The sequence below is a fragment of the Miscanthus floridulus genome, chromosome 6 (genome assembly GCF_019320115.1).
Source record: "Miscanthus floridulus cultivar M001 chromosome 6, ASM1932011v1, whole genome shotgun sequence".
NCBI classification, from domain to species: Eukaryota; Viridiplantae; Streptophyta; class Magnoliopsida; order Poales; family Poaceae; genus Miscanthus; species Miscanthus floridulus.
Genome location: NC_089585.1, coordinates 141,119,079 through 141,142,013, shown reverse-complemented (window position 1 = coordinate 141,142,013; position 22,935 = coordinate 141,119,079). Strand labels below are relative to the sequence as shown.

The 22,935-nt window shown below is 44.3% G+C and overlaps 3 protein-coding genes across 3 annotated transcripts; 1 reads left to right on the top strand and 2 right to left on the bottom strand.

The window, feature by feature from the left end:
- Positions 1–4,398: 4,398 nt before the first annotated feature.
- On the bottom strand, positions 4,399–9,772 carry LOC136457146 (MACPF domain-containing protein At4g24290-like). The gene is made up of 7 exons (XM_066457189.1): positions 9,275–9,772; positions 8,187–8,425; positions 7,684–7,885; positions 6,951–7,019; positions 6,653–6,839; positions 5,582–5,748; positions 4,399–5,389 (listed from the first exon to the last, which is right to left on the bottom strand). Exons 1-7 carry the CDS (start codon positions 9,539–9,541, stop codon positions 4,697–4,699), a joined length of 1,824 nt encoding a protein of 607 aa, XP_066313286.1. The 5' UTR covers positions 9,542–9,772; the 3' UTR covers positions 4,399–4,696.
- Positions 9,773–12,336: 2,564 nt separating this feature from the next.
- LOC136461387 (GDSL esterase/lipase At1g71250-like) lies at positions 12,337–13,847 on the top strand. The gene is made up of 4 exons (XM_066460703.1): positions 12,337–12,601; positions 12,697–12,836; positions 12,944–13,204; positions 13,365–13,847. The coding sequence occupies exons 1-4, from the start codon at positions 12,337–12,339 to the stop codon at positions 13,845–13,847; spliced, it is 1,149 nt and encodes a 382-aa protein (XP_066316800.1).
- A 284-nt stretch (positions 13,848–14,131) lies between these two features.
- Positions 14,132–20,444, bottom strand: LOC136459949 (uncharacterized). Its single transcript, XM_066459792.1, has 6 exons — positions 19,774–20,444; positions 19,336–19,483; positions 17,835–17,994; positions 16,153–16,189; positions 15,663–16,005; positions 14,132–15,560 (listed from the first exon to the last, which is right to left on the bottom strand). The coding sequence occupies exons 1-6, from the start codon at positions 19,978–19,980 to the stop codon at positions 15,436–15,438; spliced, it is 1,020 nt and encodes a 339-aa protein (XP_066315889.1). The 5' UTR covers positions 19,981–20,444; the 3' UTR covers positions 14,132–15,435.
- Positions 20,445–22,935: the final 2,491 nt, after the last annotated feature.

Genomic DNA, 22,935 nt, shown 5'->3' with positions numbered 1-22,935 from the left:
ATGTTCAGGAAAGCTACATGCTCTCTTTCATCAACAATCTATCCATCTCCAATATGGTTCAGAATATAGCTTGTCCATCCTGTGTAGTCTGATATTTTGGCTAATCTCTTGGACCCAGCACTTAAGAAATCATAGGGTTGTATTGATCCTGTTATTCTAAGGCCGGTCAATATGTAAATATCGGCCAAAGTGATGGTCATTGGACCATGACAAAAAACAAAAGCATTCAAAGTGTTGGACCAAAAATAAGATGCAGAAATCAGAAGTGAGTCATTCCTCTCTATTCCGAACAGTGAGAGCGTCAGACATTGATTCAAGTCATAAATTTTCCAATCTCCAGTCTTTTTCTCTGATACCCTACGGAATCAATCTCTCCATCCCTTAGGTATTTTGGGCTAGTTTCTAAAGGGAGTTTTGGTGTTCCAAGAAGACAAATCTACTACAGATTATTTGAAGGGAATTCGGTTGGTTTCTTGATTGATAAAATCGGATGGATCAGGGTCACCCATGGGTCCAAGATAATAGGCATTAGGAACAATAACTGATGGAATCAGAATTTCATTCCTCATTTCCTAGAAACCAATGGGATGAATTTAAGAAAAAAGAAAATACAGAGTAGCGGCTAACACTTGAAAGGAACGTGATCGCTAGTTGCCATTGTAGCCAAAATGGATATGAATCTGAGGAAGGTTACTTGAATGGTAGCTTGGTAGAACAGAGGATTTGCTAGGGTTAAGACTTTGGCGGTGGCGGCTTTGGTTGTTGAAGTTTGTTCGAGAAAGAAGGGGAAAGTAAGCAGGCCGAATGAATTGAAAATGATACTGTTGGGGTATTATATAGAATTTGGCCCAAGAAGTCAAGAGCCATGCGTTTATTTTGGAATGAGCGGTTGCAACACGGGGAATAGATGAATAGGAATTTTGGAATAAAATTATTTTTATCCCAAAAATGGGGGGGTGTTTACACCAAAATTTGGGAAAAAGAACACGGGAGCTCGAAGCTTTCAGGATTGTGTCATCAAGGAATCGATTCAATGAGAATCGGTATAATCTGATTTAGATGTAATGTCAGAATCGACTATTTTATGGATGACGTCAGCAGACGGCGTCAATGGGCTATACTTGAGTGACGCCAGGGAGATGTGTCGGACTCTACGAATAAGGAAAATTGGGGTCCAAGTTATTATTAAGTTAGGAAGTTTTTTTATTCCAAGAATTGAAATGAGTTGTATTTGAGTAGGATTCATGTTTAGGTTCTGGGTATAAATATTAGACCCTGGTTATTATACGGAAAATACGAACACTCAATCAATACAATCTTTCCGGCTTTCACCATCGCATTAGGAGTAGGAGTACTGTAGATCTCGATGAGTTCTTCAGCAAACAGGGCTGCATCGACTGATCGACCTCCAACTTGCTTGTGAGTACCGTCACGACTTGTATTATGCTTATAAAGCTGCATCAGCTGATTGATCTTTTATGAGCTATAATATAAGTTAGTTATCGATCCATATCATTGTCTGTAAGGCTGTATCAACTGATTGATCTCTTATGAATTATAATATAGATCAAAGTTATCGATCATGTGTTAAATAACTTGTTGTTTAATACAATATCACTAGTTATCAAATCTACTAAGATTAGTAAGATTTTCCTTTCTGTTTTTGGTTGATTCACCGGTTATCGATCTTGTTATAATTAATGTTTTATGAATTATAACAAAATCACCCGATTGAGATAGAGATAAATCAGTATCATATCATCTTAATTGGTCATCCTTTGATCTGGTCACGGTTTAAACCTTATAATTGATGGCTTCATTCCGCAAGATCGGTTGTTTTATCTCTAATCCACTCAAACATAGTATGCATCCAAAGATATGTTTCAATCTTGAATAAACTTACTAGTTAATGAGATCTAATCTAATGACACTATCATAGTTGCATCGATACGATTGGACCTCACTGGTAAGACTTTAGATTAAAAATTATCGATTAGTGGTCTTGTTCATGATCAAGATATATACTCTGTTTGTTTGCTATGACTGCATCGGCTATTTTAGCCGATTTGCCTATACTCTCACGCATATAGCATGTTTTCATAAATCTGTCAGCATATAGATGGTTTTATAGATTCTTTGGCTTTAGTTTGTTATCATTATCATAGCTGCATCGATCCGATCGAACCTCACTGCTGATGATGATAATAGATTAGATTCAAATAGTTTATAGATTCATTTATCTTAGACAGTCGATTTGTTCGCATGTTCTACTCTTTTTATGGATACGCTGGATATCGACTATTTAGTCGATAGCCTCATTGAATCGGCTATCTAACCGTACATTTAAAACTGTTTGGTGCAACACCGATATGTTTACTCTTAAATTACTAATAAGATTTTCTCTCCTTGTCAATTGCAGTTCAAATTGACTGGCATACGTCGTTGGATTTTCAGAATCGACTGGTTCTAGTGTTGAAGCCAAGCGGATCTCTAGTCTCGTTCCACTCAGATCTTCCAGCTTGCTGTGTGTTGATCACATCGTTATATTTTTGTGTCAACAGTCTGAAACATCAGGAAAACACGTTTGTAACCATTTCAAAACATATGCAACATCCAGATAAAATATTTACAATATATATGAAACACTTGAAACATACGCTTGCAACATGCATGTATATGCAACATCCAGATCTACTTTTGCAGTATTCAGATGAAACACTTACAACATATGTCTAAAACAGATTAAACATTTGGGGCATACACTTGACAACACCATTGCAATATGTGCAACATCCCGATTTACTTTTTCAACATCGATATAAAACACTTGCAACATACCTCTGAAATATTTGAACACTTGAAATAGATGCTTGCAACATGCAGTTTCAACGCAACATCTCCTTGCTGCTTGGGAGAATGGGTCCTCATCAGCGTGTGGAGTTCTATCCCGACCGTCACGGTCTACACGCGGGCGAGTTCCGCCCCATCCATGGCAAACTGGGTAGGCAGGCGCGAGATGTGCATGGGCGGGCTCCGCCCGGGCTGCCGTGAGCTGTACGCGAGCGAGCTCCACACGCGGCCGCAGCGAGCTGGGTAGGCGGAGGCGGAGGTCTTCCTGGCCGCCGACCAGGCGTTTGGCTCCCCGTGGTCGAGGCGAAAGCGGTCTCCCTCACCACGGGCGGGCGGCGCAGCGTGGCCGGTGGAGCTCGTGCGTACGCGGCTAGCGGCGGCGCTCGACGCTCGTGCGTATGCGGACGACGGCGGCTCTCATGTGGATGCGGGCGCTAGCGGAGCTCATGCGTACGCGACCGAAGGGCGGGCAATGTGGCGGAACCGATGCGAATGAGGAAGATAAGATGTGGCTCTCTTTTCTTTTCTTTTATTTTTTTTTGGAGAAATCGTGTATGCCGATGAGAGGAGCAGGTCTGTGGGCCGGTCCGCACTCCAGTTAGCCACGTCCCGTCTGACCGATGCGGAACGAACGCGAACGCCTGTGGTGGAGCATTAGCGTTTATTTAGCGTTGCCAATGTGGATTTGTGGATTATTTAAGCTAGCTGGCTCTGATTGTAAAAACCCACGATTAATTGCCATCGCTCCTACTGAATGTGTTACCTTATTTGCGGCTTTCATCGGGTCCGGTCCGTCACTCCAACCTTCAATTAGAAGCTAGGGGCATTGTGAGAACGTTCCATGGACCTTCATGGTCTATCTGTTCATGTCCCTGTACCTTCGTTGTGACAAGATATCCTGCAAGGATACAGGAAGAATAGGGAAAGGGTTCAAATACTACGTCTGTTTTAAAATAAGTTTTATTCTCACTCGTTGATAAAGTCAAACATTTCTAACTTTAACCAACTATATATAAGACAAAGAAAATATTAATATTTATGGTGCATAATTAGGGTCATTAGATAAATCGTTGAATATTTTCATAATAAACTTATTTGGAGATATAAAAGTTGCTAATATTTTTTACAAACCTAGTCAAAGTTGAGAAAGTTTGATCAGCACAGGATACCATAATGACATTTATTTTAGGACAAAGAAAGTATGAAAGAACAGTGATCAAGTTGCAGGTACTTGTAGACTTGGTAGCAGACTAGACACCTAAAGACGCATCACCGAAAGAGACTGCCCAGGCTCCAATCCTAGCCAGACTTCAACTAAGACAGAAAACCAAACACATCCTATGTGTCATGGAGCCCACCGGGAATAAAATTAAGATATGCAGAGAGATTGAAATTCTCATGTACTAACAAGGTCACATAATACGAATCCATACTCTCTGGGTCTTCCTGATATCAGAGCACTCGGAGCTCAGAGGTTCATCATCAAATCGAATACCCAGATGAACACAGGGCCTGTAGAAAAAGAATATATGGCAAGGGAGCCAGAACTCGCAACAAGGCATACTTGTACACAGGATACGAACAAACAATATAATTTTTGATCCATCTCATATATACAAATAATTTGATCTATCTAATGCTGATGGCTATGCGCCACGTTACAAAGAAATGTTACAACAAATTTTCTCGCTCCATTCAGAACAGATAACTCATTTATGCTATTACATTTTTTTTAAAAAAAACACAAAGCATACAACATCAGACAAATGCACAAATTCTATGGAAATCTTAGATTGTTCATCTGTATCCTCAACGTTAGCTACACAGGTTTCTTTTGTTCCAGGTTCTAAAATTCATCATCATCAAGTGACTCATCATCTGGCATCATAGCTGTCAACAGTGAGTATTTCACCCGCAATGATATCATCTTACCCCTCTCAAGGTTCAGCTTTGCGCCTGAAACCACCCAATAGCCCGGTGAGTCCTGCGGCCCACGCATCATCTCTGTTGGATCAACAAACTTGAGCAGCTTTGGGGTCTGCACTGGAACAGGTGGGCCACCAGGGTACACTGCCGAGTTTATGTTCACATCAGCTGGCCGCGGTGGGGGCTTCTGAGCTACTGAGGAGAAATGTGTGCTGATGAGTGTTGAGATAAGGCCTGATTTCTGAGCTAGGTTGGGAGAATTCTCCCATTCCGAGTTCCTTACAACAGCATTGCAGGCTTTGGAGAAATGCAGGCGAAGGAACAGAATTTTCTTGAGGCCATGGTTAACCACATCTAATTGTGCCCCTGTGACAATGGACAAATCATCTGACTCGACTGGTGCTGTGCAGACATGAGAGAAACGCTTCCACGGTCCAATTGGTTCGTAGTATTTGCGGTCATATTCTGGAATTTGGTGATTGTAAGGGTCATCTTCAAGCTGAATAATCTGAGGAAGAGAGCATAGATGTTGGAGATGTATAGCTAATTTGTTGCTCTTCCTTCCTTCAAGGAACAACCGGAGTCCTGTAACTGGTCTTTTACCCACATCAACCTGCAGCGAGTTTGATATTGGGTTCAAAATATGAATGGGGGAAATACATGAATCAAAATTCAAACCATCATCTTAGTGAAAAAAAAACACACCTGAAATAATACTATAGTTTTTTTTTCAAAAAAAAAGGTACAGAAAATGAAACAGAGAAAGAAAACTGTCGATTATGACAATAGCAGAAGCTGTCCATACCATGTTAGTGCAAATATAAAGCTTTGGACCGATTATATTTACTGGCAACGATGTACTGCTTTGTACTTTCCTCTGAGGACCCAGAGCGAGATCACTGTAAACAGGTGCCCACTGCCTTGGAAGCTGGAACTCCAGAAACTGATGTAATTCCTCGATTGGGGGTTTATCTGCACCAAATTTCAATATATCACCAAATTGTTGCCGTTGGACTTGCGGCCGAATACTAATTTTGCTAGATTGTGTGCTTTGCAAGTTGCAACCAGAAGTATTATGGCACATATAGGATTTCTTCCCCGTAGAAATTTGCATCACCTATTTTTCTACATTTGCATGTTATTAGCAGAGCAGGAGCACAACCATTGTGTTGCGGATGCCTTTGTTGGCAAATACTAACGCAGAAACAAAAAGGCTGTGGCGTCCACAAGTGGCTAGGATAGAATTTGTTGCTCTGGCAAGTCTGTTTTGGTTGGCACTTGAGATTAGGAATTTGTTAGCGTCGGCTCTACTTAAGGAGAACGGCAGAACTTTGTTTGGTTAAGCAGTAATTGAGTTAATCTGTTCAGAGATTCCTAGGAAGGGTGAACAAACTCCATTCCCTGCCATTGTTATCCTTCTAGTCAGATTAATAAAGCCAATCATCCAGCCATAACACATTGTCTAACTAAAATTCTCCAGCCATGCATTCAATTGTGAAACTCCTTAAGAAAAGGAACTGTTTGTTTCTCTTGAGAAAAAATGAATAAATTCAGCTCCCTTTTATTTTCGACCATCGATTTTCTCAGGTGGCAGGGTATCTCAACCCTAGCAATCGAGAACCTCACACCAAAAGCATATTAGAAAACAGTCCCTTTCAAATGTTAAACCAGAAGCATCCTATTCCTGGCTATGGCTAGGGCAAAAACTGTAACCAAATTTCAATAGTGTCAACGCCAACATTGTGCTGTAATATACTGTGGCTGTATATCCAGATTTCTCCTAGCATCATTCATATATACAGAGTACAGAATAGGTTTTTTTTGTGTCAACCTAAATACAGCACAGCAGTTTAAAAGAGGGTGAAATGACACTTACGTCGGAGATACAGATTAATTGCATGGTTCAAAAATCCACTTCCAGGAACTCCATTCAATAGTGAAGTGATTGGTATAAAGGACATTGAGATAACATCAGGCTCTGCTTGAACAGTATTAAGCCACTCGCTATGAGATATAAATTCTTTATCCCTCCCACCTCTTCGCTTAGGCATCATCACTAAATCCTGAGATAGGGCGAACAAAAATGTGTATCATGCTAAGACATCCAGCTAAGCTAATATAAATATGATTCTTTGCTTGAGCAATGATGAGCGATTGAACACAAAGCTCTGTACCTCAGTTGACGAGTAAGAATTCAATGGACTGGACTGTACAAATCTCAGCTGTTGCTCTCTGATATCACTCTGTACAGTGTGCAACAATGTTAAATCAGAAAATGTGGAAGAAAAATGTAAGCTGAGAACATATTACGTCCAGCCAGCATCCTTTCACGATAAAATATACATGACAGTACCCAACAAAAGTAAAACCTAAGATTGAAATCAGAATTCAGAGCAAGTAAGCAGTTTAGATCTATGGGCATGGTATATCAAGAAATTAAATATTTTTGTCAATGTATATTTCTCTTTGCCATCTAAATATTTCTCAACCAGAACAGCCATACCAGCCACAATTTGAGGCTATGGTCGCATGCCCATAGAACCAGTGTGTATGTAATTATGTATCATGTCACAGAAAAGGGGAAACTACCTATTGGAAAAAAAAAACAATATAGGCCAGCTGCTTGTCCCAACTTCCCCACGAATTCAATGAAATAAATTGGAGGGAATCTATTATTTTAATGTTTGTTGGCCTAGTAATCGAGGTGATAAACACAAATTCTACTGGTCAAAAGCTGCAGTTTTTAAGGCTCACAGAAGTAAACGTTACATGTTGTGGGGTGTTCAACAAAACAATCATTAAATCTTAAATAAGTTATACTGTACAGGTACCACTTTAACAGTAATCATTGATGTTAAATGGAAGAAATCCTGGGAAAAGAAGAAGAAACAAAGGCTCAGAAAGCACCTTATTGTTCCCATATGTGTCCTTGAAACCCATGTCAGATTGCCCATTTGCATCAAAAAATCTCCTGTCTGACATCTCCTTCAATCGTTTTTGAACATCAGCAGCTTGCAGGGTCGATGAATGCTGTTGCTTCAAATAAATTACATCTTTCCCGCCCATCTTTAGACCAACAACTATATGAGTGCCAAATTTTTCAATGAACCTGAAGAGTAAAGCAACTAAACTTTAAGTTTTATATTGATGAACTCAGAGAATGATTCAGTGAAAATGGTAAGCTGACATCATTTACATGTAATCAATTAGTAAGGATAGGAAATGGCAATAGATGACAAGTTATGAGGTGTGGGGTGACACACATTTGCCAGGAGGCCAATGATAAAATCGGGAGAGCTATGAAAAATGGAGAGTTAAAAAAACTGAAGGTAAAGACTAATATGAACTGAAGGAGAAACACAGAGTTTCATCCTACGTGCCAAAACTGTAGATTCAGATATGGATCTAACCTTGCCAAGGCAGCAGGTTCCCAGGTTGATGGAACAGCCTGTTTAACATGATCCCGGAGTACAATTTGCCCTTTTGAGAGTGCGACACTGTATAGTGTGACATACCAACCATCAAAAGCAAGTGTTTTGGTATTAGCAGCATCTTTCTGCCAGCTGCCAGAAAACTCAAACATAGTATTGAAGAAGCCAGATGGAATTTTCCCAGACAAAGATAGCTCCTGGTTGAATTGCTCAGACATCTGCAAAGTGTTTCATAATTTGAGGAAGGTGGCTACTGGCTTTTCTCAGCATTGTAAACACAAGATCTGAGCAGTAATAGTTTTCATGGATGTAGATGTACTCTAGTATTTAAAACAACAACACTTGAAGAGGAAAAGTGCATGATATGACCATATAACAGCATCTACCTAAAAGGACTCAAACGTCTCAAGATTATCCTTGTGTTTCTATCACTCAAAACGTTTAAATGTTTCCAACCGATTCGGATCCTATTTTCTATTGAATGGCAGGACTTTGCAGCAGCTCCGGATATCGTCTAACTATACGGTATACATGCACAACAGCATTACTACTTAGTAGTTGAAAGTAGCAATGGTTAAACATGGCTTTTTCTTTGCTTATCAGCCGGCTTATAAGCAAAATCTACAATATTTTTCTCTCACAACAAAACAGCTTCAGCCGGCTTATCGGCCGGCTTTAATACCAGCCGAACAGAGAGGACGCCATGCATCACTGCCATACTCAGTTCAGTTGCTATACTCTATCATATAGATATAAGTAGTAGGAAACTAATACTCCTATATGTTACTACGTATAAGAATAAGAATAAGTGAAATGAGTATACAAACAAAACCACACCTGCTCAAAGTAGCAATAGTTTAGCATGACTTTCTATTTGCTTATTTCGTTTGGTGCGGTAGACTATTTACAGTTACAGAGCACGTCGTGCAACCCTATAATACCCAGTTCGGTTGCTATTCTCTGTTATGCTGGTACAATCAGTATGAACTAATATAGGGATCCATAAGAAGTGAAATAGATATACAAACAAAACAGGAACAGAACCAGAACCAGAACCAGAAGCACACCTGCTGGAACGACAGGACATCGGAGCGGAACCTCATCCGCTCCCCTTTGTCGCACTTAACCGACTTGGTGACGCCAGCAACGGTGACGCCGCCTGGCAGCACGATATCCTGAGCCTCCCCATGGTCGAGCTCGATGAGCCAGGGGTCGGGCGCGCCCCGCTGCTTGCAGTACTTGAGGCGGACGTCGCTGACGACGTCGAAGCCGAGGCCGACGGAGCGTATGGCGGCCTCCGCGGCCTCCTGCGGCGTGGCTCTGCGCGCTGCCATCGTCGTCCTCAGCCGCTCATCCCGCCTCCGGCGTCCCGCCCGTGCGCGGAGGGAGGGATCGCGGGACCTCGATCCCCCGGCGCGGGAGGCCGATCTGACGCGGGGAGAGAGGAGGAAGGGGAGGAGCGGCGGGCGACGGGAGCGGGGGGGGCGGCGCCGGGGAAGCACAGGTTGGAGAAAGGCGAAGTGGCAGGAGAGGTAAATCTGGCTCCTGCCTGTCTCTCCGGTCTCCTTTCGTCTTTTTGTTTTGCTCTTGTTGATTCAAAACAGGCAGGTCGTTTTGTGTTTTTGGTGGGCCCGGTTAGGTCTGGTCAAACTGAGGTGGTTGGCGAGCAAGGCCCACTAGCAGTAGAGATCTCTTGCTCCGTGTATATGTGGTACACGTACACCTCCTCTTCGTTTTTGCAATTCGTTGGTTTGGTATTTAAAATTGGTTGGATGGCTGTGTACTAGATTGGAATGCAACATTTTGAAATTCCTATTGCTCGAATTTATTGTGGGAGAAAAACGTGATGTTCTAGAAAGAAAACAGCAAATACAGTTGATTGAAATACACATGTCATGTCTATATAAAGGCGTTGTTTTTTTTTTGAATCGATGTGATAATTTTTTTTCTACCCCCTTGAATTTACGGGCAGTTTATGCATGCAGAGTGAATCTGCGGTAGATCCTCACAATCGGCAACGTCAGCAGTGGGAATGTCCCGGGCGTGTCAACGTCGCAGGGCAGTGATTAGGTCAGTGGGGCGGACATTAGACAGACAAAGGTTGAGACCAATGATTTTCCGCGGCGGATCACCATCAGGTTAATTAATTAATTAATGATTTGGTGAAGGGGTGGCAGGCACAGCATGACAGCAAGGGTGGGAAGAGCGTGACCGGGTGGACCCCACGTGCGCGAGAGACACTTCAGCAGCAGACAGCACAGCAGCGGGCACTTGTCAATTCGGTACCTGGTGGACCAAGCCAAGCAAGCGACCCAGAAAAGTCAACATGACAGGTGCGCACGCGACGTGATGGACTCAGATTCGATGCCTTTCCTCTAGCACTAGTCAAGATGTACCTTTCCGGTCTCTGTCTATCGTCTTAATCCAGTCTGATGGCTCTCACGATTTTACAGCACGTCTTTATCTTTTCCCATGGAAACAGACGGGAGCGGCTGCCCATTTGCGCGCGCGCCGAGCCTGTCTCCCGCGCGCTGCGCCGCCGCCCACTGGCCACCGCGCCGGTCTCCCACGCGCTGCGCTGCCCACTGCCTGGAGGAGTCGAGCTGACCAGCAACCTCCGTCCGGAAGAGCCAAGCCGCGGTAGCCCAGCAGCACAGGGCCGACAGTCTGACGACAAGATGCCGTCCAGCAACGCTGCCCCGAGACACCGTCGAGGAGCACCGAGCAAACCAGCGTCGGACGCCTTCCAGGAGTGCTGCAGCTACAAGGACATTAGTAGGGGATGAAAACGGTACGGATATTTTCCGACCGTATTCGAAGCCGAATCCGTTTAGAGGGGTTGAGATCTGTCCGTATCCGAGTCTGGATATCCAACATCCGATACCGTATCCGTATCCGAATACTCAAATCGCATATTTATGATGTCGATATCCAATCGTATCCTATCCGATATAGTTGACACTATCCGTATTCGAATCCGAATCCGGACAAAAATATGAAAACAAATGTAATATTGGTGATATCCGTCCGTATCCGATCCGTTTTCATCCCTCATTAGCGAGGAGCACCACCCACGTGAGTTGCTTCACCGCCTGGTATCAGAACAGTCTCTCTTCTTAGTTTCCTGTCAGATTGTGTTGCTAATGCATCTATTTATTCTTGGGTAAAGTCCAATTTACACCCTTCAACTCTCACCAAAGTCCGGATTTCAACCTCGAACTTCAAAACCAGATAACTTTGGCCCTCCAACTCTTGAAACCGTTCAACTTTCAATCTTCTGGATGGTTTTGGCGTATGAACAGTAACTTTGATATTTTGGGAGGTGTCGAAATTCTATATTATTTTTTAAGCATCTTAACGTCCTCAAATGGAAAAAAACTCAAAACTCATTGAGAGCTACAACTTTGGTATAAAAAATATTTTCATCTAACTCTATACAAATAATATATTAGTGCTTTAATGCGGCAAGCACTAGTAGACGATTATTATGGTGCTGAAATTTTATATTATTTTTTCGAGCATCTTACTGTCCTCAAATGAAAAAAATAAAACTATAAAGTTGTAGATTTCATCGAGGTCTACAATTTACGTATAAAAATTATCTTCATCCGACATCGTATTGAAGGGTTTTCTATTTTTTGAAATTTAAGTCTCATCACGCGACAAAACAATTTTGTCGCGTGAACAAGACCAAACATCCTTCATCAAGAAGAAAAAAAGGGTTGCTTTTTGCCTGATTCCCTTGGAACTGCAAAACGAAGGTTCTGCTGCAGACTGACCGTGTCGCATGCGTACGTCCGCGAGACCTCGAGTTCAACCGCCCGCACCGCAGCGCGTGCAGGATGAGACGAACGAGTCGCGTGGCAGACGCCCGAGACGCCGCCTGCCCGCCGCAGCCTGCACGGCATCCGGCCCAGGAAACAAACGGCCGCCGGAAACGAGGCGACGGCAAGGGAAACCCGCCCGGCCACGTGGGTCGCGTGCAGTGTAGTGTAGGGGGTCGGGAGTGGCACGTACGATGACTCACTGCCACTGAGCAGCTCGCGTACGTAGCAGCGCAGGCGCAGGCACCGAGACGTACGTAACGTAGCGGCTAGGAACCCTGAATCGCCGCTGCAGATCGAGCTAGATGGGCCGTCGTCGAGGAGCGGCGTCGGCCGCTGCAGGCGCGCTGCTACTGCTGCTCCTGCTCGTCGGGGCGGCGGCCAGAGTGCGTGACGCGGCGGTGGCGGCGAGGGTGCCGGCGATGTTCGTGTTCGGCGACTCGCTGGTGGACGACGGAAACAACGACGCGCTCGCCAGGGCCGACTACTACCCCTACGGCGTCGACTTCCCGCCGCTGGGCGCTGCCACTGGCAGGTTCTGCAACGGCAAGACCGTCGCCGACGCCTTGTGTCAGTGGCCGGCCACTTGTGTCGTCTCCATCAGATTATTCAACTCTGCCGGCCTGCAACCCATCCGTTCCGTTGTTTCTTTCCTTCCATTCCAGGCGATCTTCTGGGCCTCCAGTACGTACCGCCGTACACGAGCACCCGCGGCCTGAACGGGACGGCGGCGGCGGCGCTGCTCGGCGGCGTCAACTACGCGTCGGCGGCGGGGGGCATACTGGACGAGACACGGCAGCACCTGGTGTGTGTGTGTGTGTGCACGACGAAAAGCTTCAGTTTTTGTGACACTGACAGTGGCACTAGGCCGAGGCGCTGAGGCTGAGCAACTCACTTTGCTTGCACTTGCAGGGCGACAGGTTCAGCCTGAGCCAGCAGGTGCTGAACCTGGAGGCGACGCTGGACGGCGCCATCAGGCCCCTGTTCGGCAGAGACCAGGGCCGGTACGAGCGGCACCTCGCGCGGTCGGTCGCCGTCGTGGTGGTCGGCGGCAACGACTACCTCAACAACTACCTCCTCTACCCGCTCGGCATCGGCTACGATTCCGGCGACCGGTACCGCCCCGACGAGTACGCCGCGCTCCTGCTCGACCACTACGCCCGCCAGATACTGGTACGGTCAGCCGGTCAGTCAGAGTGAGTGAGAGTGGCTAGAGATAGAGAACAGTGACAGTCGATCGATCGAGCTCAGCTGCTCCAACCAATTCCTGTGACTTGTACGCATTTTTGAACTTTTTTTTTGAGTGGAACGCATTTTTGAACTACTATTGCAGGCTCTGCACAGCCTTGGGCTGAGGAAGTTTCTACTGGCCGGTGTGGGCCCGCTGGGCTGCACCCCGGGCCTGCGGGCCTCGGCCGGGCCGGGCCGACAAGGCCAGTGCGCGGAGCAGGTGAACCAGATGGTGGGGCTCTTCAACCAGGGGCTCAGATCGCTCGTCGACCAGCTCAACGCCGACCACCGCCCTGCCGCCGCCTTCGTCTACGGCAACACCTACGCCGCCGTCCAGGACATGATCCACAACCCCGGCGAATACGGTTTTACGGTGGTGGACAGCGGATGCTGCGGGCTGGGGCCGATCGTCACCTGCGGCCTCTGCGTGCCGTTGGTGGCGCCGTGCGGCGAGCGGGGGCGGTACGTGTTCTGGGACGCCTGCCATCCGACGCAGGCGGCCAACCTGGTGCTGGCGCAGATGGCTTTCGACGGCACGCCGGAGCACGTCTACCCTCTCAATCTCCGGCAGCTGGCTGAGCTATAGACGAACATATATATGCGATGCGTGTACGTACTTCTTCAGACAAACGTGCATGATTATGAATATATATGATACGTGGTCCGTTGTACGACTGCAAAGAGGTTCAGAGATCGATCCATGCATGTCCTTAGTTCGTAATTCTAATAGACTAAGCATGGTTATGAACAAAACAAGTTCCGCAAGACTAAGCATGCAAGGTTATGAACAAAACAAGATCCGAAGACGACTAAGCAAAGCACCGATTATCATTGGCGCCAATACTTAAGGTATAGGGCTATATAGGCACATACATATGCAGCAAAGTGGTGGGTACATACATGTAGAGTTCCCCAATTAATATTGCCATGCAAATACATATATAGTTGACGATGATGAGTTCATGTAAACTAATTAAATGTGTCTTAAAGAGCTAGATATGCATGGTACATTAGCCTCTCAGAAGGAAGCTAAATACAATTCATAGTGTCTGTTACATAAATCGTTGACGAACAATGTAATGATAATATATATATATATATATGTCTCGGTCATCATAATAAGGGGTTTTAGTACGTAATCATTCATCTGATGATGATGAAGGATCAGAAGCTTGGCTTGGCCTAATCATGTCTGGCTTGCTTGGTACGGTGAAGAGGACGACAGATCAGTGTGATGATGATCAATGCATGATGATATATGGGAGAGGAAGGGAAGGACCAAAACAGAGATTAAAATGGGCAAGAGCTCCTAGCTATCCTAGCTAGTTATTAGTTGCATTGGTTCATGAAGATGTATATATATTATATATGACTAGCACAAATTGACCGGTAATTTAAGTAAACCTTCTGTGTGCATCTCCACAAACTTCTGTGGAACTCACTCATGGCTCGTGAAAATGCCATCTTGAGAGAGATGACAGGATTAGTTGAGTAACGCTGCACATGAAAAACCAGCAGCGACCCATCGGTTCAGTTCGTCCTAGCTTGCACTCTTCCATAAGAGTGCAAAGAACAGTTAGGAAAGCTCGATCTATGCCTAATAGATAAAGTAATATTATGATGTATGGAACTATATGGCGACTAACAAAAACAGGTGCTGACTGCTGGTGACCTTTATGCATGGCGACTACAAAGTAATATATTATATTCTTTCTACGACACTGATCAGTGATGAGCTGGACATTATGGATTCATCAGAGGATTTTATAGCACAAATAATAAAGGATGATGCATGGAAAATTGGACCTGCCATGGTCCTTTTGCATTGGTTAGTAGTCAGGCGAATGCAGCACCCAACCCAGAGTGAGCATCGCCGTCAACAAGTTAGTCAAGTCTCTCATCAAGTGTTCGTACGTGCAGGCGAGCAGATGCATGTGTGCATGCATGGTGAGTACCTAGCTATCACACACGTACATCTGCATGCCTGCACTATCATTTGAAGCCATCCAAGACTTGTTAAGAGAGCTAGCAGAGATGCATGATATGCGTTGACTGTTTGGATATACTGACTGACTCATGTAATGTACCGAAGGAATTGAAGGAGATAGGTGCTTGCATGCATGGTTGATGGTTGAGAGACTGGTGGTTGTCTAGCAGCGCGCCATGATGGTTGTCTAGGCCAAGCTGGGCTTCTGATCGGGTGCTGCAGCAGCCAGGGGAGAAGGAACCAGTCTGCAGTATTGGTACTGCTGCGCTGTCGGTGCTGCCAGAGTTGGAGATGCCAGAGACATTGTCATGCCTGAAAAATAATCACTCTCTGTTAGTTACTTAGTTTTACTTAACAGAAATGCAAGAGTGAAAACAAAAGGGAGGAAATCTGTCGTGAAAAATTAGGCTATACCTGCTTGGGCAATGGAATTAGGAGTAAACGCCACCGCGCCGCCGTACTGCTGGAGGCCGTCGGCAATGCCAGCGGCCAGGGTGGTCGCCGCCGCCGTGGCACCCACCGCAGCCGCAGCAGCGTACTGGTACAACTGGGGGTACTGCACCATGCTGTACCCACCAGCGGCCGCCGCGCTCGCCGGACCGTACTGAAAGTAGGGGTACAGTCCGGACGGGTTGGCCGCCGCCGCCTCCATTGTTAGCCCCGCCGGCACCGTCGCTGCTGCTCCTCCGCCGCCCAAGACGGCGTACTGCTGTAGCTGGGCTTCCTGCTGCAGACCAGCGTAGGGCTGATAGTAGCTCTGCAAAATTTTTGCATGCATGCATGCGTAGACGATGCATGATCAGTACGTACGACATATATGTCAAAATACTACTAGGCAGTGCAAGGGAATCTTTGTGACAAAGCAAAACTCTAAAAACGTCTTTGACAAAATGAATATGTGTACCAGCGGATAGCCGTAGTCCAAGAAATAGGGAGAGTACCTGCAATTACAAATAAGTCTTGGTCACTGAAACTAGCACCATATATCATATTACTACCAAGAAAAAACAAGACTGTAATCAGGTTAAGCATGCATGCGAGATCGTATCATAAATCATAATGTGTGATGTCAAATACAGTCGTTGGAACAGCTTCTTTCACTACCAATCGATCGTTGATCGTCATTGCATCATGCCATGCCGTGAAAAGGATATGAGGGAGTTTCGACGGTGCATGGGATCCATGCATGCTTGCATTGCATGGGTCAAGAAGCAAGACCAGCTTGGCCCTTTGACCGTGCACGTAGATCAAAGCAGGACCGGAGAAAGCACGCGGCATGCGAGCCTGGCCGCATGCTGCTACTACGCAAGAAGAAAGCTAGGAGGAACCAGCCAGCAGCGCAGCTTTTTCCAAAGCGATCTGCCCCACATGGCAGTCACTGTAATATATGCATTATACGAGACCTGTGTACTTGCTGTATAAAAATGCCGCATGCTCTCAGTCACACATGACGATGAGGTGCCCACGCGCTCTTACACTGACACACCTACTAGGTCTCTGTCGTTGTATATACAGAGTATCCAATACCCTACGCCATGCTTGATGGCTTGGCCTGTGGCTTTGTTGACCAGTGGACTGGTGCGAGCTAACTAATAGAAGCAACTAAGGGCGCGTTTAGTTCGACAAAGTTTGCACCTGTAAACTTTACATAGTGCATAATTCTTTAATGTAGCATTTCGTTTGTATTTGTGAATTATTGTCCAAGCATTGACTAATTATGCTCAAATGATTCGTCTCGCAAAGTTAAAGCAAACTGTACAATTAGTTTTTGATTTCGTCTACATTTATTACTCCATGCATGTACCACAAGTTTGAGGTGACGGAGAATCTTCTTTTTGCATAGTGTACTTTTAGAGAACTAAACAAGGGCTAAGTAATCTACGGATACTCCGAAACCTTCAACCCTACATATACAGTGTACACACACATGCATGCTACTTCGTCCGTTCCAAATTTTAAATCGTTCTGAATTTTCTACATATATATATATATATATATATATATATATATATATATATATATATATATATATATATATATATATATATATAACTTGTACTATGTATTGTAGACATAATACATCTTTGAAGATAAGTAGCAAAAACAATGTATCTATAAATCAAAAGCTAGAACGGGGAGTAGTAGCTGCTAGGTGTGCAGTGAGCAAGCTATCAAGCATAAACACTAAGCAAGCTAGCAAGCGTATATATGCACGCAGCAATGTACAGTAGGCTGGAACAGGGAGTGCATGATCTGATATCTGTAGTGGCGGAGCGCTGCATAAGCTGGCTGTGGCCCATGGGCACATGCAGGAAGATGAGGTGCACATGCCTGGGTGATGGACGGTGCACTGGCTGGCCCCTACTACCATTAACGACCGAGCAGAGAGGCCGGCGCTGCCTTTAACCGAAACCCGTGTCTTTACAGCTAGCGCAGCAGTGCAGATCGGGAGACACACAGATGGATCGATCGATAGACCGGCCGGCCGGCATGCCGCATGCATGCATCAGAAGCTAGTAACTGTGATGGTGGCCACTGCCCATTGGCCAGTGCATGCAAGGTGTAGGATTGAAGAGTACGACTCACCCGGCGTACACACTGTAAGTAGGAATTCCTTGCTGGATGCCATGATCGGCCGCCGGGACGAAGCTCATCAGGCTGGGTTGGCTGGCATCACCAACACCAGCTGTTTGAAAGGACTTCATTGTTGCCCGCATGTTGTTGCTGCCTCCCCCGTAAACATGAGCTGCGGCATATCCATCCATATATATGCAAGGAACACACAGTTAAACAGATAATAAGTGAAAGATGCTAGTGTGCTAGTCAAAATTATTAGGTTACATTGTTAATTAATTCTTGGAGAATTAATTTGCAAAGTCGTAAACGGCACACTAACAAGCCCACGGTTATATTAATTCTAGAAGTAAGATTCATGTAGGAACAAATGCAGTGCCATGATTTTATGCATGCACTCAATGGAAGATCTAGATAAACTACTGGAAGTGATTTCGTAGTAATGCATCTGCTACTAGTATTCAATTTGCAATGTCATGACCAAGAATGCAGTAGACAGTACCATTAAAGAGGTCAGCCGGGCATCAGCAGCTAATAAGAAAGGTTTGTACTAATAGCAGATGCAGACATGCAGTACGTTCTATGGTTAGTTAGTTATTAGTCAGAGAAGGGTGTACGGAAGGAAGATAATTTTGTAGAGGACAAGGACATCAAAGCACACTGACGAATACAGCTGCATGCAGCTGCAGCTGCAGGATTGGAAGAAGCAACTAGCAAGGCAGGCTAGCGTGGAAGGAACAACCCCCAAGAATAACTAACCACGCCTGCTTTTAGCGCTTTGCAGAAAGCTGGAGGTGATGCAGCTTTTTTCATCTTAAGGGAAATACTGTCGGGGGTACTATACCCGGATACTATGTTGTTTGTTTTGACCCTTTTTATTTGCACGACCCTTTTTATTTGCACGATACATATATACTGCATAGCATCTGCCTTTAATGGAAGATATATATTATGCAATGAAACATTAATATAATTGATCTTGCAAAATAGCTAGCACCACATCATATACCCAATATATATTGTGACAAAATTAAACTTGAACTAATTATTACTAGTTAGTTATTATTCAGTTGATTCTAAACAAAAAGGCATCATGCATTCCCTGCTTCAGACAATATTTGATTTGATTCTAAAAGTGCAGTGCCTGAAATATTGTCTAGATTAGTTTAAGGCAGCACTAATGCAAGAAGCTATAGAAAACACAGCTTAATTAGCAGCAGCAACGTAGTTTATGCGCAAGCCATATATACATCAGCATAAAATGATGCAAAGAGATGCAAATTAATAAAGGCAAACGCCTTTGAACTACATGATTGATGTATATATCAGTTATGTCCTTATTAATGAACAAAGAGTCAACAGTATATATATCTGCATGAATTAAGAAGCTCAATCAGGCTTTATATTGCTTAAAATTTCTTTTGATGAACATTAATTAATTTGTTGATGAAACGATTTACTAGTTTCATGGTTCAAGAGTGAAGACAAATCCAATAATGAACAATATAATTACCATATGGTTGCAGATAGGGAGGCAGCAGTGCTGTCTTGGATTTGTTGACGCCGAGATAGGCAAGATTGCAGTTGGCCCTCCTTCCATCAATCACCGGGTACGGATCGATGCAAGCTCTCAGCGCCGCCTCTGGCTCACGGAAAGTTACCTGCAATATCCAAGCTTATAACCATCAACAAACTATTTCAATACCGTATATATTAAGCTCTTGATCAGTTCAATGGTTCATGTGTGCAACTTGTTAATTATTGGACACTAATTAACTAACTCTTTGGTTATTCAACTGAATTGATGAGGATATATACACAATTAACGAAGAACTTAAAAAGGTTAGGATTAGAGAAGAAATAGTAAACCATATGTTAACAAACCAGGAAATTATATATAGGATGGTTCTGAATGAAGAGAAAAAAAAGGGGGGAAGGGTTTGGAACTCACAAATCCGTATCCCTTGGATCTGCCGGTGTTCTTGTCGGTGATGACGACGGCCTCAAGGATGTCGCCGAACTGCTGGAAGTAGGCCCGCATGCCCTCCTTGTGCGTCTCCCACGCAAGGCCCCCCACGAACACCTTGGTGAACGTCGTGTCGCCGAACTGCCCCGCGCCGCCGCCGCCACCACCACCGCCGGACATCGCCTGAGACATATCTGATTATCTGTACAGTATCCTCGGCCGGCCCTCACTCGCTATGTATATATCCAACAGCTACGTACTGCCAGGCCCCTGATCTCCTCCTTGTTCCTCTTCTGGCTTAGCTTAGAGCTGGCTGATGATCCTCTCTCTTTCTGCACCCCGAGCTCCCCTCCTTGATCTGTCTACCTCTGGCGGTATCCACTATCCACCAACCGAGAGGACTACTAACCTTGTGTTTGGGGATCAGAAAGGCGAGGTGTGATCTCAAGGATTGATATGCAAAGGAGGAAAGGCTACCTCTCTCCCTCCAAGCACCAACCCTAGCTAGCTAGCCTAGCTACAGCTGCCTGGCCTGATCTCTCTAACTTGCAGAGAAGGGGGTAGGAACTAGGAAGAGAGAAGAGGGGAGAGAGAGAAAGATATCAGAGAGAGAGAAAAAGAGAGAAAAGATAAAGTTGGCTGCAGGCAAAGGGGAAAGAAAGGAAGAGGAGAGAAGAGGTAGGACCTGGCACCGTTATATAGCTAGCTAGTCCACCAGCACCACCTCTCACTCTCAGTATCTCTACGCCACATTTGCTGCTTGGCCGTCCTTCCTTGAAAAATGTAGGCTCCACGTACAAAAGTATTGCTACAGTACCCTACTTGCATGATCGATCTCAGCTATGTATAAATAGTGTACGGTTTCATACATATTATCGTACATTTATGTATACATTCAATTGAGAAAGCTAGCCAAAAAAAAAAGGATGTGGAACACTAGTAGCAGACTAGCAGGTCTACAGATTTTACAGATCTACCCAATGAAACAAATTTTGGTAATGATAATGAGTTTGTCTATCTCTGCTGCCTTTCGACTGTGTGGATATGAAGTAGGAACTGGCAAGATGCATTGCACGCTAACGCCCCAGTTGTCGTATTAGCTAGCTAGGATAGTGATTATTTATTGATGAGCAAACCTGTAATACGACGGAACGAAAGCGACAGATCGAGTTCTATCTCATCAGTGTTATATATTAACTATCCAGATTGCAATATATAATTTATTGCCTGTAGAAGCAGTACTGCTGATCATTATCTTTGATTTTGGCTCATCAATAGTGAGCAACTAACCAGGTCCGAACATATATATTAAGGTTCCTTTAGTAACATTTTTTTGCTAAATCATATATGCCCTAAGACTGCATCATTTACCAACGATTATAGCTGATACTGCTATTTCATTCTATCCCATCAAATTGTACTATTTATGTCTCTACTAGCTATGTACGTATTGTTAGAAATACACACAAATGATATTTGTGTGGTCCAAACTTGTAACAAAAGCAAGTGACCATCCATACTGAATTGGTCTTGTGTAATGAGAACAGAGGGTGACCATAGCCAGTTATGAAAATGATACCAAGTAAAAGGCGTACCGACAGAAAATTCCGCAACCAAATAACCCCACACCAGAGAAAAAGAGGAGATCGAATATGTGAATTTTGTCACAGAAAGGTCTCCATGATATTATTGCTGAGTGGGAGACCAGTACATGAATCTTCCTTGAGATGACAGCAAGACACTATCAGCGTAAAAACGTGTCAATGCGCCTAGCACACAGCAAGCCAGAAGGATCTGCTGGATGAAGCAAGGCTAGAGATCCGTTTGGCTTCAACACAGGGCTGGCCGATCCTGCGAATTCCCGAAGGCGTGCCAGTCAATTTGACCTGCAATTGACAAGGAGAGAAAGTTTATCAGTAATTTAAGTTGAAACATTCCGGTTTTTGCCCATACAGTTCCAAGTGTGCCGTTTTGTGAGCAGTCAGACAGAGAAATCGACTAAACAGCCGATACGCGAAGAAATTAGCTATTAAAGACTGTAAAGCTCGTGGGCTACGATTGATTTTATGATGACAAGTACAATACACGCAAATATAATTAAAATCATCAGCTAGGTGGATATTACCAGTGTAAAGCATTGATCCGATGAATCTAACGAAAAAGGATATAACATACGAACAAATCGACTGTCTAGTATAAATGGATCTACAAACGCTCTGAATCTAATATGTTACTATCAATAGTGAGGTTCGACCGGATCGATGGCAGCTATGATGATAATAACATACTAAAATCGAAGAATCCATAAAACCGTCTACACATTGACATATTTTCTAAAAAACATGTTATATGTGTGAAAGCACAAGCAAATCGGCTGAAATAGCCGATTTAGGTAGAAAAATGACTACAATATGTGAACAATCGACTATTTAATATGGACAGACATATAAACTCATCAGACATAACTTGTTATCTTTAACAGTGGGGTTCGACCGGATCGATGGCAGCCATGATAAAGACAACAAATCAACCCTTTAAAATAAACAGATCCATCCACATTTAACAGAATCATGGAGACACGCTGTAGGCATTAAAGCACAGGCGATCGGCTATTTAGTCGATGCGGACATTGCAAACAGCCAGGGTCATGCCTGTTCGAAAGCAAATCTACCAGCTAGCATCCTCCAATCTAAAGTACTAACAGTAGGGGTCGACCGGATCGATACATCCATAATAGCGAGCTATAGACCAGATTCAACTAGCTTATAAACCTTCTCAAGATCAGACATGCCTTGACCGCGTACTATGCATGACCAAGATCGAAGTGGAACAGCCGATGAAACAGAATCCGTCGTTTAAAGTAAGAACCGTCGCAATATAACATAATACGCGATGGATTAAAAAGATGTGAGGCCGATCTAGATATATCTCGATCGGGCAGGTTGATATTGCTGAAAACTAATGAAAATAAGAACATCAGCAACATCAGTAACTTAATGAATCTACCAGAAGGATGTCACCCTTAGGTAGAGCTGATAACTTGACCTTAATCTAATTCGAGTAGTGGAGGTCGAACTTAACCGATGCAGCCGTACTTGAACTAGATAAGGATCGATAACTAACTTATGCTAGAGCTCGCAGTGGAGG

Excerpts from the sequence above, each read along its gene's own strand:
- LOC136459949 (XM_066459792.1), bottom strand. The coding sequence starts at position 19,980 with ATGTCTCAGGCGATGTCCGGCGGTGGTGGTGGCGGCGGCGGCGCGGGG. Across the intron at positions 19,484-19,773 it reads GATCCAAGGGATACGGATTT|GTAACTTTCCGTGAGCCAGA; the intron begins GTGAGTTCCAAA and ends TGGATATTGCAG. Across the intron at positions 17,995-19,335 it reads TCCCTATCTGCAACCATATG|CTCATGTTTACGGGGGAGGC; the intron begins GTAATTATATTG and ends GATATGCCGCAG.
- LOC136461387 (XM_066460703.1), top strand. The coding sequence starts at position 12,337 with ATGGGCCGTCGTCGAGGAGCGGCGTCGGCCGCTGCAGGCGCGCTGCTA. Across the intron at positions 12,602-12,696 it reads GACCGTCGCCGACGCCTTGT|GCGATCTTCTGGGCCTCCAG; the intron begins GTCAGTGGCCGG and ends CTTCCATTCCAG. Across the intron at positions 12,837-12,943 it reads ACGAGACACGGCAGCACCTG|GGCGACAGGTTCAGCCTGAG; the intron begins GTGTGTGTGTGT and ends TTGCACTTGCAG.
- LOC136457146 (XM_066457189.1), bottom strand. The coding sequence starts at position 9,541 with ATGGCAGCGCGCAGAGCCACGCCGCAGGAGGCCGCGGAGGCCGCCATA. Across the intron at positions 7,020-7,683 it reads ACACATATGGGAACAATAAG|AGTGATATCAGAGAGCAACA; the intron begins GTGCTTTCTGAG and ends CACACTGTACAG. Across the intron at positions 5,749-6,652 it reads AATTAATCTGTATCTCCGAC|ATAAACCCCCAATCGAGGAA; the intron begins GTAAGTGTCATT and ends AATTTGGTGCAG.